The 22,200-nt window shown below is 35.1% G+C and overlaps 1 protein-coding gene across 1 annotated transcript; it reads left to right on the top strand.

Annotated features, from left to right (window-relative positions):
- The first annotated feature begins 15,044 nt into the window (after window positions 1-15,044).
- LOC105970371 (putative glutathione S-transferase) lies at window positions 15,045-17,104 on the top strand. The gene is made up of 2 exons (XM_088822367.1): window positions 15,045-15,514; window positions 16,537-17,104. The coding sequence occupies exons 1-2, from the start codon at window positions 15,200-15,202 to the stop codon at window positions 16,879-16,881; spliced, it is 660 nt and encodes a 219-aa protein (XP_088678493.1). The 5' UTR covers window positions 15,045-15,199; the 3' UTR covers window positions 16,882-17,104.
- Window positions 17,105-22,200: the final 5,096 nt, after the last annotated feature.

Here is a 22,200-nt window from a genome sequence, read left to right as displayed (position 1 = left end):
AGGCTCTGGCCCGCCACTTCCTCCCCCCCATGCTCGGGATCCACCACGAGACCCTCCTCGTGATGTCCCACTAGATCCTCAACAGAAAAAGAGAAGAAGAAAAAAGAAGAAGATGAAAAGAAAGAAAAAGAAGAAAGAAGAAGAAGATAAGAAAAAAAAAAAGGAAAATAAAGGGGCAGCCAGGCCGACCGCGCGCCACCTCTAAGCCCCGCGCGCGCCACCTCTAAGCCCCGCGCGCGCCTCTCTTCAAAAAAAAAAAAGGGAGAAGACACGCGCGTGCACAGCACGCGCGCGTGTCGCACACGCACCTGAGGTGCAGCACCTGCGCGCCTTCCCATGCACGCGCGCGCCTTCCCAAGGCCACCTTGGAGCGCGCGCTCCCATCAGATTGCGCGCAACTTTTGACGTGCTTCACCAAATCGCACGAGAATTTCAACGCGCTCTACCAAATTGCGCAAAGATTCTTAACGCGCCCCACCCAATAGAGCTCGCTCTCCGCTGAGAAAAAAAATTATTATTCCTCTATGCCATGCCAACGACTAACGAAAAACAACAGCACCGATCTACTCTCGACACGATCCGATACCCTTTTCGATTTGGTTCCCACATCGACTCGAGAGTGGGGGGCTTGCTAGACAACTCCCACGAGGTGACAACTCACTCGGTATTACAATCCGCAACGAGACAACTCCCACGAGGAGTCAACTCGCTCGGAACTATGAACCCGTTGCGAGACAACTCCCACGAGGAGCAAACTCGCTTGGTCCTACATCCTGCAGCGAGACAATTCCCACGAGGAGACAACTCGCTCGGTCCTACAACCAGCAGCAAGACAACTCCCACGAGAAGACAACTCGCTCGGTCCTGCAACCCGCAGCGAGACTACTCCCACGAGGAGACAACTCGGTCGGTCCTACAACCCGCAACGAGACAACTCCCACGATGAGACAACTCACTCGGTCCGACAACCCGCAGCGAGACAACTCCCACGAGGAGACAATTCGCTCGGTCCTACAACCCCTTGCGAGGCAAATCCCACGAGGAGCAAACTCGCTCGGTCCTACATCCCGCAGCGAGACAACTCCCACGAGGAGCAAACTCGCTCGGCACTATGAACATGTTGCAAGGCAACTCCCACAAGGAGACAACTCGCTTGTTCCTACAACCTGCAGCGAGACAACTCCCCCGAGGAGACAACTCGCTCGGTACTACGAACCCGCGGCGAGACAACTTCCATGAGGAGGCAACTCACTCGATACTACAACTTGCAGTGAGACAACTCCCACGAGGAGCCAACTCGCTCGGCACTACGAACCCATTGCAAGGCAACTCCCACGAGGAGCCACTTCGCTCAGTAATAAGACTCGCTGCGAGACAACTCCAATCATTAGAAAACTTGCTCAGAGCGACCTGAATCCGCATGCTCCCCATCGCGCGTCATCCAATGATCCTACAAATTCGCTGCGAGACAACTCCCACAAGGAGACAACTCGCCCGCAATTCACTACATAATCGCAAGCTCAAGTTAGCACGGTTACAACCCTAGAAACACTTAAACATATTATGGGAATCTATATAGCATGGTCAGCTTGATTACTCAAATTTATCTACTTGTTTTCGACGGGTCCTTCATTAAAACGTGGCCACGGTCCAAACTTACTTAAGACCCACGAGGTCTAACAATGGGCACGATCCCCATAAAGAAAATCTTGAGAGCATGATCCCCTCCTCAAGTACATCACGCACAAGGCTATATGTAAACACATACAAGCAACGCGTCAAAACATTGACAATGTCAATAAATAACAACTCCCACGAGGAGAATACTCGCTCCGCGCTACTACATTATTGCGAGACAACTCCCATAAGGAGATAACTCGATCCGCGCTACTATATCGTCGCGGGACAACACCGACGACTCAAGTAACTTACACCGCGACAACTTGGTCGCGCCACGCGCCGACGCGCCTTCACGCCCCCCCGACAGACGCTCCAACGCGCTTTCTCACACCATTAGGTCATACGCCAACGAGCGACTTCTACAATTTTCACTCTCGACACGATCTGGCACCCACTTACACATGGCCCCCACATCGACTCGAGAGTGGGGGGCTTAATGATATGCATAATTGGGCCAACCCAATGGACCTACAATTCCTTTACCTATTGGGCCCCGAACCCAATATTTAAGAGCACTATCACCGATTTCCAATCACCTTCAAGTAAGGTTTGGGCCCGACAATCTCAACTAAGCTATAAATAAAGGTTTGAATTCATTCCTTAAGGTACGTCCAATTAACTGAACAATACTACATTATGTATTCTCTGGACTATTTCCACTATCCGCACGTCTGACTTGAGCGTTGGAGGGGTTTCCGCCGGATCAACCCCCGGCCTAGTTCACGTGTTATGTGATTGCAGGTATCTCAAGGTCATCAAGCTCGTGAGCCAGTGATCCACTCTGCTCTTCCAGCTCATCCTACTTCAACACTATAAGGTGATCTATTTCTAGCATCATAAAAAATGAAAAGGAATTTTAACAGAGCAAGAGGAAGAAACTTTTGACCGAGGAATAAAAAATAATGGCTGCTATGAAAGATGGTAAGCAAAGAAGATGTACTCACAATGACACCTCTTAGTCTTTGATGAACGGGATGACTGCTTTATATATTAGTTTACAAATAAAAGATCGTGTGTCGAGTTTGTGCAAAAATTATGTATAACGGAGATAGTGGACGGTTTAGATTAGAATCTGATGAAATTGAAAGAAACGAAAAACAAAAGAAGATAAAATAAAACTGTCAAATAAGAAGGGACAAAATTGCCCTTACGTTTAGGTTTAGCGTTTCGGGGCAAAACCTTTCTTTTATATATAAAGATATATACCATCTTTCGTATTTTTTTTTTGTTAATTTTTAATTTTTAATTTTTTTTAATTTTTTTTTTTTAATTTTTGATAAATTTCATGTACTGAAATTGAATGACTATAGTATACCACATTCATGTATAGTTTATATGTAGTCATGTATAGTTTATATGTAGTCATGTACTGTCTTTTTACCGCAAATTTATAGTCGACCGATTATGTAAACCGTTGATTTTATAAATAAAAAACTCTATTTACACCAACAAATAAATTCACAATTTGAATCTTGATATTATAAATTAATTAGTACCCAAAACAAATTTGGAAAATATTCAATCATCAAGATCACTATCACTTACTATACATGAGAAAAACCACATAGCTTGTATATAAGTTTATAACTATATATTACTACATAGAAGTATACATGACTGTAGTTTTCTATAGGTATCTATACAACTAAATTTGACTCAAATCCCACTTTTCAGCACGAGAACCGCTTGTTTTAAACGATGAACACAAAGTCAACTACGTAAAAACTTACTACATAGTAGTTCAAAATACCAAGACCTGCAAAAAAGAAAAAAAGTTAAACAAACAACGAAATTTGATTCAAATTTGAATCTGCACACACACACACACACACACACACTCTATCACCTACTGATATGCATGCACATCAGCAGCATATACTCCCCACACTCCCCACATACCTCATACATGACACCCGAAATCCCCTATATAGTAAAAATTATAAATCATAAATGTCAAGGGGTAAATCACAAAATTGGACCTAAAAGATTCACCAAGCATACAAAATTTCATTTAATTACGACAAGCATGTCATTCAAATGGCAGGAAAAAGTTTCAAATTAAAATATTATGTAAAAAACTAAAACACACACACGCACAAACAAAGAACTCGATCAAACACAAAACTGATTAAAAAAATCTAGCTAATTGAAACAACATATCAGTTGAGTCGAAGAATAGAGTCAAATTGAAATCAAGTACAAATGACTATAGAGTACTACAAGTCCATATGTTACTAAATGTGACCACATATGACTGAAGTAGTAGATTTACAATAAATCATATTCATCTCAAAAGCACTGAATTGATAGTTGGTGCTATATAATTCATGAACTAACGCATGTTGTTGAATAATAGCAACACACAGACAAAAGCATCAGCTAATCTAAAAATTAGGATTAAACAACTTCCATCATTTTACTCAAGCTAAACCCTATTCATAAAATTGGACTTCTAATTAAGAAACATCTTAATCTCAGAAACAAAATTTAAAGGAGAATCATATAAGTCTAGCTACATAAGTCTCTGCCGTTTCTCACAATGATGTTCGCAAAAAAAATCTTTTAATCATGGCAGCTAAAAAATGAAACGGTAATTAGCCTGATTGATCCTCGACACATCGAAATTATTCCAGCCGATTATGATGACATGATCATGGCTCTTGCTCGTTATTCGAATGCAATTTGAACTTGTATGTTTCGCATCTATCGGTGGACCAAGGATTTTTAAGTTTGATAAAGATTGCACTAAAGTAGCAGCATGGATTCGTCTACCGAAGCTTCCTTTTTAATTCTTCAATTTGCCCTAATGGACTTAATTGTTCAGTATTCAGCATTAAGACATAACTCTTATTGATTCAGATATTTATTCAGTGTTGGGGCTAAATACCTAACACGCAAGTGCACGTATCGCAAACAAGTAGTAAAAGTGGACTCGTGAGAGTCGGATATCGATCCCACAGGGAATACTCAAATTACCTAATGCTAAGTACCAAATTCTAACAATTATAATTTTTATCCAGCCTACGCAAAGTTGTCAAATTTAATCAACTAAATAATTAAACTAATTATGAAAGCAATTAAACACGAGAAAATATCAATAAAAACGGACCTAGGATTTTATCTTCCCCCTATGCAAGAATTGCTCACCCAAAACCCCTCAATTATGAAATATATGATTCATGATTATTAACCCGAGACACTAATTTACTCATAACCCGCTGTCGCGTGTATTATGAGTCTATTATTCATAAACGGTTCACTATATGTCTATGCAAACAAATTATGAATAAAGCATTAACTAACAAGTCTCGTAAATGGCTACCTAAGGTGATATCTGTATGTCTACGACACCACATGCAATTGACACACTCATCCGGTGAAAACTACTCGAAGGTTCTTATACTTACCGTCTAATTATCAAAATAGCTCTGTCGAGTCAATCCCAATAATCACAGATAAAGCACATAAATTGATCAAGTTCATGCACTAACAATCATAACAAGTATAAAAAAATAATCATAAAATCATAATTGCATAATCTCAAGAAAACGGGTTCACCATCCCCACATAGGGTTCCAACAAAATCCTAGATTAAAAACTTAGCTACGCATGTTCTCTACGAAAAACATAATAAAAATATAAAAAGAAATAGATTAAGAAAAGATAGATGAAAGAAGAATTGTGATGAAGATTTGTCAATTCTCCGTCTTCGTTTCTTCGTTCCCTCGCTCCTCTCTCTCCAAGGTTGTGTCAAAAGTCTTTAATTCGTGCTTGGTTTGCCCTTAAATAGATGCCCCAACTTGGTAGAAGTATTTAGGTTTCCTTGTGTGATTAGAAGTCCGAAATTGTCTCCAGCGTGTTTCGGCACGGCCGCACGAGAATCAGTGCAATTCTCACACGGCCGCGCAAGAATCGCCGAAACTTACTGTCCAAATGCTGCAATCGGCGCGGCCGCGCCAAAAATAGGCTAAATTTGGCACGGCCGCGCCGTACTATTTTTCAGCATATTTTTGTTTTCTTCCGTTTTTGCCCGTTTTTGAACTTTTTTGGCTCGTTTCGTCCTTGGAACTTCCATATCGTCAAGTTGTACCTAAAATACAATAAAACACTCATTAAGCATCATTAAATCAATAAAAGTGTACAAAAATCCTCGTAAGAAAGTATACATTGAGTGTAAAATATACACTCAACAAAAAAAAATTATTCCCAAACCCTAGCTACATAAGTCTCTTCCGTTTCTCACAATGATGTTCGCAAAAAAAATCTTTCAATCATGGCTGCTAAAAAAGGAAACGGTAATTAGCCTGATTGATCCTCGACACATCAAAATTATTCCAGCCGATTATGATGACATGATCATGGCTCTTGCTCGTTATTCGAATGCAATTTGAACTTGTATGTTTCGCATCTATCGGTGGACCAAGGATTTTTAAGTTTGATAAAGATTGCACAAAAGTAGCAGCATGGATTCGTCTACCGAAGCTTCCTTTTTAATTCTTCAATTTGCCCTAATGGACTTAATTGTTCAGTATTCAGCATTAAGACATAACTCTTATTGATTCAGATATTTATTCAGCATTCAGCATTCAGTGCTTAATCCTGTCAAACGGAGCCTAAATCTCTTTTTACTGAACCAGAGCAACCATGTACCAAATCGAGATAAACTTGATGGATGGAAATTTTATAGGTAAATAACACTTAACCATGTGGTTATAAGATTTTGCTGATGACCACCATGTGCTCGTAATATTAGCACATAACCTCCTTGTGGTTTATGGGGGTAACGTTCGTTAGTTTTTCCGTTAAACTTAACCGCGTGCGTCAAATTTTAAGGGGATCATCTGCAAAAACGAAAGCACAAGGGGGTCATGACACTGGCGGTTAAGTTTGACAGAAAAACTAACAGAAGTTACCCCATAAACCACATTTTACGAGCACAGGGAAATTATCTACAAAAACTTGTAACCACAGGGGTTAAGTGCTATATTCACCCAAATTTTATTTTTCCAATTCTTTTCCGTTATCAATTATTCAGGGCCTTTTAATTAATCAAGCCCTATTATTCTTTTCCATTTCTTTTTTTTTCTTTTTCCGACAGTGCTCTAAAGAGTAGTGAGCGTGAACACCTGGGCAGTACGCTGATACAGACTCTCCATCAACTCCTCAATGGAATGTTCAACACACACACTAACCATCAACTGAAAAATGCTGTGAGTTTGATATATATATATACATACATATATATATATATATATATATATATATATATATATATATATATATATATATATATATATATATATATATATATATATATATATATATATATATATATATATTGTTGGCACGAGATTTCTGTTTGTGAAGATTGAAGAAATCCGCCATACGTGGAAATTAAAGATTGGCAAAGATTTGTTTTCCATGTTTATTTTGGAATTAATTAGAGTCCTATTTTTGTAATATTGTTATTAGGACTTAGATTTATTTCCATGTATTGTATTCTAGTTAGGTATCTTTTGTATTTATCTAGAATAGAAGTAGAAATCAACTAGGATTCTATTACCTAGTTAATCGATTTCTTAGGGCTCAAGTTAGGTTTAGGGTGGTGGATTTCGTGCCTATATAAGGCCCTCAACCTCATATGAGTCCGATGGAGCTTTAATAAGAAAAATCCCAGCATAAAGGCTTTGAAGGGTGCAACCCGTGCTGCAGCCCTGTCTGCACGACAGGTGTGGCAACAGAACAGGTTTCTTCTACCAGGCCATAAATAAGATCGGCGTTTCGGGAGAAGTGCTTAAAAGATCTCGGGAGAGGTCGATCCACCGTTTGAAGGAAGTTCAACATTGGAGGAAGTCCAAGAGTGCGGAGGAGGAATTGCTTTGATTATCAACAAGTTCGAGTCGTGTGCAAGAACGGCGTATCACATAAAGAGGGAGTCTTTAGTGTTTTATTAAGTCCTATTAATGTACACTTATATCTGAACTAGTTTTGCAAGTCCTCGTGGATGTAGGGTACATTTGTATCCGAACCACATTAAATTGTTGTGTTCTTTATTCTGCTTTTCGTAAATTTATTACTATGACAACACAACAATTCTGTTACGTCACCTAATGTCGTAACATGTAGTTTGTCTCAACAGATGAGTGGACTTTGATAGGCATTCAAATTCAACAATTGGCATCAGAGCGGGTCACTAGATATACTTAGTGTCTGATTTTGGGTTTTGATTTGTTTGCTTTGCTTATTGCATGACGTGTGTTCACAAGGAAGGTTGAGACGGAAGTCTGTCACGGCATTCACCCAATTCCGCTGCGTTGTAATGTGCCCCGTGATGGGACACTCTGATAGAAGACCAAGACGGGTGAAGAAAAGTGACATCTTTGTTGCAGGGGGAGTAAATCTCATCTGCAGGGGGAGTTCTTGTTAAACATGGATTCTAACCAATCAATGCCAAAGGGGGAGATTGTTGGCACGAGATTTCTGTTTGTGAAGATTGAAGAAATCCGCCATACGTGGAAATTAAAGATTGGCAAAGATTTGTTTTCCATGTTTATATTGGAATTAATTAGAGTCCTATTTTTGTAATATTGTTATTAGGACTTAGATTTATTTCCATGTATTGTATTCTAGTTAGGTATCTTTTGTATTTATCTAGAATAGAAGTAGAAATCAACTAGGATTCTATTACCTAGTTAATCGATTTCTTAGGGCTCAAGTTAGGTTTAGGGTGGTGGATTTCGTGCCTATATAAGGCCCTCAACCTCATATGAGTCCGATGGAGCTTTAATAAGAAAAATCCCAGCATAAAGGCTTTGAAGGGTGCAGCCCGTGCTGCAGCCCTGTCTGCACGACAGGTGTGGCAACAGAACAGGTTTCTTCTACCAGGCCATAAAGAAGATCGGCGTTTCGGGAGAAGTGCTTAAAAGATCTCGGGAGAGGTCGATCCGCCGTTTGAAGGAAGTCCAAGAGTGCGGAGGAGGAATTGCTTTGATTATCAACAAGTTCGAGTCGTGTGCAAGAACGGTGTATCACATAAAGAGGGAGTCTTTAGTGTTTTATTAAGTCCTATTAATGTACACTTAAATCTGAACTAGTTTTGCAAGTCCTCGTGGATGTAGGGTACATTTGTATCCGAACCACATTAAATTGTTGTGTTCTTTATTCTGCTTTTCGTAGCTTTATTACTGTGACAACACAACAATTCTGTTACGTCACCTAATGTCGTAACATGTAGTCTGTCTCAACAGATGAGTGGACTTTGATAGGCATTCAAATTCAGCATATATATATATATATATATATATATATATATATATATATACATATATATATATATATATATATATATATATATATATATATATATATATATATATATATATATATATATATATATATATATATATATATATATATATATACATATATATATATACATATATATATATATATATATAGATTGATATATAAAATTATTCATATTAATAATTAATTTTTCCAAATTATAATTTATGAGTTCCATTTATATGTATTTAATAACAAGTTGATCATAATTCGTGCATCATATGTTCGTTACGCAGTGGGGCATATGGTTGATGAAAGTAGAGAATGGAAATGTAGACGAAGCCGAGCTGTTAGTAACAACCTTAAACGTTTGCTCCCGTCATAATAATATCGCCTTTAGCGAAGATACATTGTCCCACCATGACTACATTATTCTCACCAAGCTCACAAATAAAATTTGTCACTGGCTTCGTCAAATTCAAAACGAAAAGGTAACCGACTATATATACAATGATTTTTATTTTATTTTATTAAATTTTAATTATTTATATAAATAAAAATAGGTAACGGGAATCGAAGGTTGGAAAACAGCAACAAAACCGGGCATATTTAAGAACATGGAAATGGAACAAGATATGCAGACATTGGTCAAACTAGTCCTCGAAGAATCTGGCATCGACCGGAGCATCAAGCAAACATTTTTATTTTTTGCGAAAACATTTTATTACAGCGCCTACAACGATGCCGACACAATTGACGACCATATACGCAAACTACTCTTCGAACCAATCATGTAATCGATATGTTCTTGCAAATCTCATCAGAATTTTTTGAAAATAATAGTAATAATAATATATACTATATATACATATCGGTTGTGTAATGTATTCATCTCCTCCACCGTTGGATCGGAGTAGCAATTAATGGGAAGGATATTAATTCTAGCCACATTCTATATTATTTCCCTAAAATATAAGCATATTTTTATCTGTTCTAGTAAACACATCAGCGCACCAACCCAGAACGTCATTTATTTTCAAACAAGCTAAGAGAGAGTGATTTTAGTTTTGATTAAATGAGAAATAATTATTTGTTGGACATAGCATAATCTAATTATTTAATTTTATCTTAGAAACAAGAGATTTAACCCACCATCACGTTAATCATGTATGATGAACTCGAACTGAAAATCACTCTCTTCGTTTCTTTGTAACTGTCTTTTCGGTCATAATTTTTTTCTTCACATTAATTTTCACTTTAGAGATTCAAAGCTTGAAAAAAAGATCCTGTTAACTTTACCTTACATTGATAACATATTAATGAATTCATTAAAGGGAAGGATAAAAGGGCCAAAGATGGGTAATTTTGTCAAATAAGATCTTTACCATTCATATACACACAAACACGGGAAAATTACATTTTTCGTCCTCATACTTTACTCACTTTTTCAAAATTGTCCCTAAACATTTTGGAGTTACAATAGTAGTCCTTAATCATGCCATTTTTTGACAGAATTGGTCCACCGTTTATTTTTGCTGTTAAGTTGGATGGAAAATTGCATGTGCCTCTCACATGCCTTCAATATTATACAACACTATATGAAAATGGACTTTTAACAACACGCATTGCGTCTTGTTAAAACAGATTTTTCATAATTAAAACTTGATTGAAATTCGAAATTATATAAATTCCAAAAAACCAAAATCGATATATATTGTTTTAAAATACTTTAAGAAATACTCTTTAAACAATTGAAACATTGTTTTTAAAAAAATAAAATATTGCTTTCAAAATCAAGATTTTCGGAATTCGAATGAAAACATTGTTTCAAAATAAAATAAAAATTCGATCCGAATAGGCGGGATAGGAAACCTCCATTTCAATCTTCACCCTAATTTAATAATGTAAAACTCCATAAATTGTTCCAAAATATTTTTAGAAGTATTGTCTAAAATAATAATATAATGTTTTAAAACCGGAATTTCTTGAATCCAAATGAAAATTATTGTTTTAAATAAAATAAAAATCTGATCGTAATAGGTGGGGTAAGAAAACTCCGTTCCAATTTTCACCCTTATTTAATAATCTAAAACTCGATATATTTTTTCAAAATAAATTCAGAAATATTGTTTAAAAAATCATAATATTGTCTAAAAAAACAATGTTGTGTTTTAAAATCGGCATTTTTGGAAATTAAATGAAAATATTATTTTAAAATAAAATAAAAATTCGATCAAACTAGGCAGCATAAGAAAACTCCTTTCCAATTTTCACCCATATTGAATGATTTAAAACTCGACATATTGTCACACAATTGGGATTTTTGGAATTGACTAGAGGTGAAAATTGTAATGGAGATTTCTAATTCCCCAATTCCTATCGGGTTTTTTATTTTGGTTTGAAACGATATTATTTAATTGAATTCCAAAAATGCCGATTTTGGAACAATATTTTAATTTTTAGACTATATTTTGATTTTTTTAAACAATATTTCCGAAACGAGTTGATTTTTTGGAATTTACGTGATTTCGATTTTATATTAAATTTTAATTAAAAATAATAATTATAAAAATTTTGTTTTAACAACGCAATGCGTGTTGTTGAAAGTTTTCATGTAGTGTTGTAAATTGAAGGCATGTGAGAGGCACATGCCATTTTCCATCCAACTTAACTGCAAAAATTAATGGCGGACCAATTCTGTCAAAAAATGGCATGATTAAGGACTACTATTGTAACTCTAAAATGTTTAGGGACAGTTTTGAAAAAGTGGGTAAAGTATGAGGACGAAAAATGTAATTTTCCCACACAAACACACACACCCCCATATTGGTGTGTGTAGATCAACAGTAAAAAAACACCAGGTGTATCCTTCACTGGGTGTAGCATAGAAATAACCATAAGAATGTTACGTCCTACATTAAGGCTATTTAATAACTTTATTAATCGGTGCGTATAAACCTTATTAATCGATATTTAAAAACTATACGGATAGAGTATTGCCAAGATAATTTGACCTTTTTTTTTTCTTTTATCGGAAAACGGAAATCTTATTAAGAGAAGGAAGATACAAGTGGAGAACCACAATCACAAAAATCATATAGAGGGATCGGATTACATTTAGAGGAAGAACTCCTTCCCAACCATCTTTCTCAGCCTATTTAGAAATGTTATGAGCTGCGAAATTTGCATTTCGATTTACAAACTTGAAACGCCACTTTCGGCCATAAATGCCATAATTTATATATAGAGGCAATAAGAACCTAATAGCTAGGGGTGCAAGATGGAACATAAATTCCAATTTCCGCCGGTTCCGATCCGAAAAGTTCCGATTTTGGAACAACTTATTTCATTCCGACTTCCGTAATTCCGATTTCCGAATTTTTCCGATTTTTTTGGATTGGAATTAGAATTATATAAAATAAATTTGGAATTTTCGATTTCCGATCCGATTTGATTTCCGAAATTAATTCCGAAAAATTCCGATTTTTTTTTCCGAAAAATTCACTTATAATACTTATTTTTTTTCGAAAAATACACCTATAAGTTTGGTTTTAGGATTTTGACATAATAAATTGTTGTTAGAAGGTTTATTAGATATTATGTTGTGTTTATTTTTATTTATTTTTTGAACTGAAATTTAGTAGTTATTAATTTTATTTTTATTTACGTGGATGTTTCTTATTTTTGAAAAATTATGAACATTTTAGAAAATTTTCGCTAAGTTTTGAAAAATTTAAGCTTATGTGAATTCCGATATTTTTCCGAAATTCCGAAATTTCCGGGCCTTTTGGAATTGGAATGAATTTTTAGATTCCGAAAATTTTGGAATTGGAATTGGAATTGATTTTGTACTTCCGAATTTTTTTGGAAATTTTCCGAAAAGGCTAATTCTGATCCGATCCATCCGACTTGCACCCCTACTAATAGCAATATCCCGTACAAGGAGAGAGTGAGAACCGTGCACAATTTTGTTTCTATTTTGCCAAATATGATCAAATAAAACTACACCTGCTCAATGAAAGGACAAGAGAGAAAAAGATGCATGGTCACTGATAGTGGCGGAGCCAGAAATTTGAGATAGGGTGAACTTAATATTAAAGGGGTTCAGGGGCAGTGCCCACAAAAAATAACTATAGAATTATAAACTTTAACTTATTATAACATAATACTTTTTGGTGGGTGGGTTAAAGTAAATTACTTGATGGGCTTAAGTATGCGTGCCAAAATTTTGGAAATGATTTTGTAAGATTTTGAATATATTTTTTTGGTTGTATTCGATAGTTTTTAGTTGTTTTAGTTCACTTGCAAATTAAACTAAAACTACTTGCAAATTAAACTAAAACTACTTGCATTACCGACTGATACTAGGTTTTTACCCAACAACCGACTCATTACTAATTATATTTTCAGGCGGATAATATATTTATAACCTACCAATTGGATTAGGTCGGAATTTTTACCATCAAATATAATTGGTCGGTTGATGATTTCTAATATTATCAAACTTCGGTTGACCGATAATTATTGATCAACCTACAATATTAATATCTTTTGTTGAAAAGTATATAATAAATGGTGTCGTTTTTTTTTCAAGTGGGTATGGAATTATCAAATAATAAAGATTTTAAATTATATAACAAGAAAAAAGAAAAAAACCAACAAGAAAAAAAGCTAGACATAAATCTTCCACTAGAAATCGGGATCCATTTCGAAACCAAATATTTGTTTTCCAACCATCAACCAACCTAAAAAGATAGGGTATAATTTTCAAATTTGAAAAAAAATAATTTATCGAATGGACCAATTTTTTAGACCGATAATCTACTGACCCAATCGAATCCCAACCCTAAGCGATACAGAAGAGTGTTGACATTATATTGGAAAGAAGTGTGTGACGTCTCTACAGCCTACCATATATATATAATTTAATCAATTGACTTAAATGCACACCAAAATGTATTTTGATTCTTAATTTCTTATCAACTTTCTAAAATAGATTTGAGCTATGCTGCACGGACACTTCTAGAATGTGAAGAGTCCCGTATCCGATACTTGTACACTCCAAAACACCCGGACACTTCTCGGACACTCGTGTCGATTGGGCCGTGTCGTAATTTCGCTAAAAGTAGGACATCCGTGTCGGGCAGTGTCCACACTTTTAAAAAAGTTAGGACATTTCTCTTACGTTTTAAGAGAGAGCCCTAATAAAAAAAATGCGCAACTTATTTTCTCTGTAATACACATTTTCCTTTGTTTTCTTTGTGAGTTCACCCAAAACTCAAAAGTCTAGCATGCAACTGCGACCAAGAACACGAGCAACAAGGGCGAGCGGTTCTCTTATGCGATGACGACTTATACATATTTTTTACAATTTATAAATGTACCCCTATATTTTTATTATTTATAAAAATACCCCTATATTTTTTAATATTTACGCGTATCCCCGCGTGTCCGTATCCTAGTTTTTTTGAAATGCCGTATCACCGTGTCTGTATCCGCGTACCGCCGTGTTCACGTATCCGTGTCCGTGCAACATAGGATTTTAGTGGTCACGTTACTCCATAAATCTCTAGAGCAATCAACACCTTTCACGATTTCAGTTATAAAGGGCATATTGCATGTCATCCCCTATAAATTTTTAATTTTCTCACTTTACCCCCTCGTAATTGAAAAAAGTGAATGTTTCCTTCAAAATGTTATATTTGTTGCCGTGAAGCCCACTATCGAAATACCAAAATACAGTGTATTTCGGTAGTGTACGTCACAGGAGTGTATTTCGGTAGTGGGCGTCACAGTTGCACATTACTGTTATAGCAAATTCCGATGGATTATTAATCGGAATTGAGTGGTTTTATTTATGCACATTGTCCCTTTAAATGTTATTTTTGTGCAATATATATGCCCCTTAAAAACACTATTTTTCTACACATTGTCCGTTGAAAATTTTATTTTTGTTGCACTGATGCCCGTCGAAAATTAGTTTTTAAGACAAAGTGCAACCAAAATAATATTTCGGGGGATTATCTCTTTTCTGGATTTTTAGTGGGGAAAGTGTCTGAATGAAAAATTTATAGAGGGTATGCTAACTATAAAATAAAAGAATTCAATTCTAAAACGACTCTACCCCAACCCCACTCTCTCTATCTCTCTCACTCATTCTCTCTCTATAAATATACACAGTATAGTGTACCAATTTACAGCTGAATTGAAGTCTTTAAGTTTCTAAGAAAAAAAAATGGCGGATGAGGTAGTTTTGCTGGATACATTTTTTAGCATGTTCGGGATGAGAGCCAGACTCGCGTTAGCCGAAAAGGGTATCGAGTATGAATACAAGGAGGAGAATTTAGGCGATAAAAGCCCGGTTTTGCTCGAGATGAACCCGGTTCATAAGAAAATCCCGGTTCTTATTCACAATGGAAAACCGGTTTGTGAATCTCTGATAATTGTTCAGTATATTGACGAGGTGTGGAAGGATAACTCTCCATTGTTGCCTTCTGATCCCTACCAGAAAGCTCAAGCTAGATTCTGGGCTGATTTTGTTGACAAAAAGGTACTACTTTTCTTGCCTTGTGTACTACTATTCTTTGATTTAACGTTCCTAAATTTACCACTGGAGGAGGTTTTTCGTAAGATAATACATAGTTGAGGGAATGGCAGTAATTATCCAAACAGAAGGTGGATTTTTATAATTTGACTATAACTCAGTGGCGGCCGTAATTTGCCTTTTTTTTTTCTTAATTCATGCTTGTTTGGTTAGGGTGACATGATATAATTAAATAAGATAATATTATTTGGATGTTTTTGTCTTTCAATGTTTGATTAGGTTTCCAAAAATTCGTAGTAGGGTTCGGATGATGTTGTAATTTTAATCATGTCCAATTGTGTTGGCAAAATATGGAGTTTAGGGATCGAGTTTTGATAGGATGATTGTTGTAATTTTATTGGGAGTTGATTATATAACACGAATTTTGGATCAGATAAACCACCGATTAATACCAATGTTTGGTTTTGTTTCATTTTTATTCTTTCTCAAAAACGAATTTGTGTTTGTCAAGCTTTTGAAAGATTATTCCCTCAACAATTTCATAAGTTTCTCTATACTCCAGAGTCCAGACATGATTTGATTGTTTTAACTGCTACAGTAAAAAAAATTGACTTAATTGACTTTGATTTAACTGCTACACTAAAAATGTTTTCACTTAAAACCAAACAGACTTCGCTTTATTTTTCAAATTCTTGTTATAAAATATATTTTTCCAACACCATTAAACATGATTTTACCGTACCTAGTGTATTTTGTTTCGCGTCAAATTGTAAACAAACATTACTTTCATTCTTAAATTATTCTCTCGGGCCATATTTCCCCAAAATAAAATGAAAATAACTCCTAAATGAATCCGGACATTATCGATCAAATGACCAATTTCTCGTTGTTATTAAATTTCTTGCAAGTAAATCATCAAGTAATTAGAAGAAGTGAAAAATATGGCCTAATACGTTACAAAGTCTTGCGTACTGACCATTTGATTTCGGCAGTGTATTTAATAATTTTTAACTCGATATTCTAATTAGTTGTATGATGCTGGAAGAAGATTATGTACAACTAAAGGAGACGAGCTAGAAACGGCAAAGAAAGATTTCATCGAAGTCCTCAAGTTATTGGAAGCTGAGCTTGGAGAGAAGTCGTATTTTGGAGGCGAAAATTTCGGGTTTGGGGATGTGGCATTGATTACTTACTCCAACTGGTTTTACTCATACGAAACATGTGGCAATTTTAGTGTCGAAGAGCATTGTCCTAAATTGATGGAATGGGTGAAAAGGTGCATGGAGAAAGAGAGTGTCTCCAAGTCATTGGCCGATCCTAAGAAGATTTACGATTCTATTTTGGTCTTCAAGAAGAAACACGGCTTCGAGTAAAGCGTATCGTTCTTGTGTGTTTAGATTGTATCTATATGTTGTATGGCTATATATGTATTGTCTATGTGCTTGTGGTGTGTGTTATTTTCGTTGTTCCGTTTTTCTTTTTGTAATAATAAAGGCATTTTTGCCTTTTGTAACTAGTAAGCATGGTTTACTCGGTGGTGAACCATGCGATGCTAGACTTTGTACGAGATGTATGTTGATTTTTTTTATTTTTGTTCCGGTTGATTTTTGTTTAGGGTTAATATGCTATGAGCCCTTCAAACAATACATAATTTGAACTAAATGACAAGTTAAATCCATTTTTTTTAATTAAATTCATAATTTGAAATAATATATGTCTCACATCCATATAAAAAAATTAATCCCTATCTTACCCTTATATATACCCTAAATCTTATAAACTAATTATTTACGTTTCTTCTTCTTCTTCTTCTTCTTCTTCTTCTTCTTCTTCTTCTTCTTCTCCCTTCTTCTTCTTCTTCTCCCTTCTTCTTATTCTCCCTCTTCTTCTTCTCCTTCTTCTTCTTCTTCCTCTTCTTCTTCTTCTTCTTCTTCTCCTTCTCCTTCTTCTTCTCCTTCTTCTCCTTCTTCTGCTTCTCTCCTTCTTCTTCTTCTTCTTCTTCTTCTTCTTCTTCTTCTTCTTCTTCTTCTTCTTCTTCTTCTTCTTCTTCTTCTTCTTCTTCTTCTTCTTCTTCTTCTTCTTTTCTCTGGCTCTCTTTCACTCAATTTCACTCTCTCTCGCACCACTCTATGATTGAAGAAGGTGGTGGCTATGGCGACGACCATGGCAGTGGAGGCGCCGGCAGGGGAAAGGTAGTTATCAAGGTAAGTAAGCGACGACGATGGGATGAGCCGTTGTGGTCAGCGGCGCTCGGAGTTCGAGGGTGATGCTGGCCAGCGGCGGTGCTCGGAGTTCGAGAATGGTGTTGGTGGTCCGGTGATGTTGGGCGAAGGTGATGGCGGCGTGGGTGGGGTGGGTGGTATCCTTAGTGGCGTGGATGGGGGTGGGTGGTCTTTGGCGTCACGGATCTAGGGTTTGGTGGGTGGATCTAGGGTTTGGTGGGATGGATCTAAGATTTTTCGATTTGATGTCTATGGGTTACTATGGGTGTGTGGCGGTTAGGGTTAAAAGGAGATGCTAGGGTTTCAAGAATATGCTATCGGAGATGTCTATGGATTACTACGGGTTACTATGGATTACTACAGTTTCCTATGGATGTCTATACATGACTGAGACCGATTTTTTTTTTTTAAATTCATAATTTTTAATATTACATAAAAAAGAATGGAAAAAATAAATTCCTAAAATACTGAAAAAAAAATGCAAATGAATAATAAAAAATAAAAAAAAAAAGTAATGTGTTCTACGTAAAAAAAAATGTTCGATGCAAAATGAAATGTTAAATGCATAATAAAAAATGATAAACGCAGTTTAAATATTACTTGATGCAAATTTCATATTTTGTGTGTGGAGGACATTTTTGGGATAAAATTTATAAAGGATGTGAAGCAAATGTTTTGTTAGACTTGTCATTTAGTTCTAATAAGTTTTGTCACCAGGGACTTATAACTTAAGGCCCCTTTTGTTTATACTATGTGGAGGTTCGTTTGTTCTTTGCGTGTGTGACGAAGGCTGTTGAGAATTGTGATTCATTATCTGATATATGTGTGGGAGAAAATGAAGACATTTTTTTGGCGTAGTATGTAAATTGATTTGTACTCTTACGTTGTTGTGGTGTGCTAAGCTATCACACCTAGTCGATTTCTGGCCCCTAACGACAGTTTAACCCATGAATATTGTAAAAGACGGGAATCGGGTCGCTGGTAGTTAGGCATCGTCGCACGATAAATCGATGCGGTAGTGGATAATCGTTGATAAATTGGAAATAAGATTATAATACGATAAAACATCCTTAAAAGGTACAAATAAAACGTGGCAGTGGGTAATCGTTGATAAATTGAAAATAAGATCGTAATACAATAAAACATCCTTACAAAGTACAAATAAAACGGTACTTTTTTGCAAAATTAGTTCCTCTAAAAATAACAATTAACATAAATAAAACAAAGCATAAAACTTGTTTTTTTTATTAAAAGCTTAATTTTTGTTTTGGATTAAAAATAAAAATACAAATCGATTTGGTCAATTTGTGCACTGAAGTTTGACACACTTCCAAGGTTTGACCATCTCATCTCGTCTTGGACCGACTCAACCCTTTTTGGACCGCCTCACATGCCAAAACCCGAGTTTTCAGACATTTACACTAAAACGGTAGAGGTACTTGACCACTTCCGCATTAGAGACTGATTAATTAACCGTCTCGGTCAATTTTTAGAACACTGTTTAACTTGATGCATTTATTATATTACATTGAACTAGGATATACCGTATATGTTATTAAGTATAATAAGTTAAAATTTATTCAAAGATCACAAATTTAATTTTCTCGGTAAAATTATACTATACACTATTAAATATGTATATATATTTAGAGTGATGATATTTCTACCTTCAAATTATCTTAATTCACCACCAAATTTATGTAAAATATTATAAATACCCTTCAAATTTCTAATCCATCATCCTTCCTTGTATTCGATTAGGGGCCACTTGATATACACCCCTAATATGGAAAATAAATAGGGATATGTCCATCCCTAATTCTTCCTTTGAGATACCCCTGGAGAGGCAAAAGTACTATTGTGCCCGTATGCGTTATTTTTGCCCAACTACATTCAGTATTTTCGCCAACGGCATTCAGCATTATGGCCAAATGCATTTAGATTTTTGACCTGCATTTTTCATTTTTATAGATTTTTTTATAAAAAAAATATACATGTTTATTTTATTTTTATTCTTTATATGTACCCTCTTTAGTATTTTTTTGCTAATTTTTTAATTTTTTTTTTTATTTTTTTTTTTTTATTTTTTTTTTAATTTTTTTGATAAATTTCATGTACTGAAATTGACTACACATGACTATGTAATACCACAATCATGTATAGTTTATATGTTGTCATGTACTATTTTTTTACCGCAAAGTTATAGTCGATCGATTATGTAAACCGTCGATTTTATAAAAAAAAACTTCATCTACACCAACAAATAAGTTCACAATTTGAATCTTGATATTATAAATTAATTAGTACCCAACAAAAAAATTGAAAAATATACAATAATCAAGATCATTATACATCATAAAATCCACATAGCTTGTATATAAGTTTATAACTATATATTACTATATGGAACTATACATGACTATAGATTTATATAGTTATCTATACGACTAAATTTGACTCAAATCCCACTTTTCAGCACGGGAACGGCTTGTTTTGAACGATGAACACAAAGTCCACTTCGCAAAAACTTACAACATAGCAGTTCAACACCAAGACCTGCAAAAAAGAAAAAGAGTTAAACAAACAACGAAATTTGATTCAAATTTGAATCTGCACACACACACTATCACCTACTGATATACATGCACATCACCAGCATATACTCCTCACATACCTCATACATGACTACATATTACTATATGTTAATATATAGTAAAAATTATAAATCATAAATTTCAAGGGGTAAATCATAAAATTGGACCTAAAAGATTCACCAAGCATACAAAATTTCATTTAATTACTATAGGCATGTCATTCAAATGGCAGGAAAAATTATCAAATTAGAATATTATGTAATAAACTAAAAAATGCACACACAGACACGAAGAACTCGATCAAACACGAAACTGATTAAAAAATCTAACCAATTGAAACAACATATCAGTTGAGTCAAAGAATAGAGTCAAATTAAAGTCAAGTAAAATGACTATGGTGTACTACAAGTCCATATGTTACTAAATATGACCACATGTGACTGCAGTAGTAGATTTACAATAAATCACATTCATCTCAAAAGCACTGAATTGATAGTTGGTGCTATATAATTCATGAACTAACGCATGTTGTTGAATAATAGCAACACACGGACAAAAACATCAGCCACTCTTCATCAAGATTTATCAAATTTAATTTTCTTAAATATTTCCCGAAAACCCGAAAACCAGGAAAATTTGCTACATAGCAGCAGCTAATCTAACAATTGGGATTAAACAACTTCCATCATTTTACTCAAGCTAAACTCTATTCATAAAATTGAACTTCTAATTACGAAACATCTTAATCTCATAAACAAGATTTAAAGGAGAATCATATATATATATATATATATATATATATATATATATATATATATATATAAAGAAAATTAGACAATTCTTAGAATGTTGTCTTCTCTCTCCTCCCAAACCTTAGCTACATAAGTCTCTGCCTTTTCTCACAATGATGTTCGCAAAAAAAATATTTCACTCATGGCAGCTAAAAAAGGAAAATGTTATTAGCCTGATTGATCCTCGACACATCGTAATTATTCCAGCCGATTATGATGAGATGATCATGACTCTTGCTCGTTATTCGAATGCAATTGGAACTTGTATGTTTCGCATCTTTCGATGGACGAAGGATTTCAAGTTTGATAAAGATTGCACAAAAGTAGCAGCATGGATTCGTCTACCGAAGCTTCCTTTTTAATTCTTTAATTTGCCCTATCTTGAACGAATGGGTAATCAAATTGGTAGCTTTCTTAGAGCCGATGCAAAAACCATTAATTATCAAAACCTGATTTACGCAAGAATATGTGTGGACATGAGAGCAAGGGCGGACCCAGGGGCTGAAATATCGAGGTGATTTAAGAGAAGATTTTTTTAGTGACTAAAGTTTACAAAATTAAATGTTGGGGGACGAAAAATGCATTAACTAATATATAAATAACAAATAAAAAAAAAGTAAAAAATAAGAAATCGTTAAAAAAAAAATTCTTGGGGGGCGGGGGGCCACCCCAAGCATATACATGGGTGTGCCCCTGCAAGAGAGGAAAAGGTGGTCACTAAATTTAGAGTGGAAGTTGCACAGAGAGCAGGAGAGATCAAAAGTAGGCAAGAAAAATGTCAACCTAACTTTGGTGGGACAAATGTTATTGAGAATTGTTAGAGTATATTATATTATTAGATATTATAGGATATTAGGATTTTATTATGATTCGGTTACTTAGATTAGTTAGGATTTAGTTATCTAATGAAACTTTATTACCTCGTTTTATTTCTCTATATATATTCCATGCAAATCAACCCATAACACAATGAAAGTTTCTATTCTATTACGTATTATTATTTCTCTCTTTCTCCTATTCTATTCTTCATATATGGTACCAGAGTACCAGGTTTTTTTACCTAGCGGTCTTTCTTCTCTATGGCG

The sequence above is a fragment of the Erythranthe guttata genome, chromosome 8 (assembly GCF_056151865.1).
Source record: "Erythranthe guttata isolate IM_541 chromosome 8, IM_541, whole genome shotgun sequence".
NCBI classification, from domain to species: domain Eukaryota; kingdom Viridiplantae; phylum Streptophyta; class Magnoliopsida; order Lamiales; family Phrymaceae; genus Erythranthe; species Erythranthe guttata.
The sequence above is the reverse complement of the archived record's forward strand: the minus strand, read 5'-3'. Positions and strand labels throughout refer to the sequence as shown.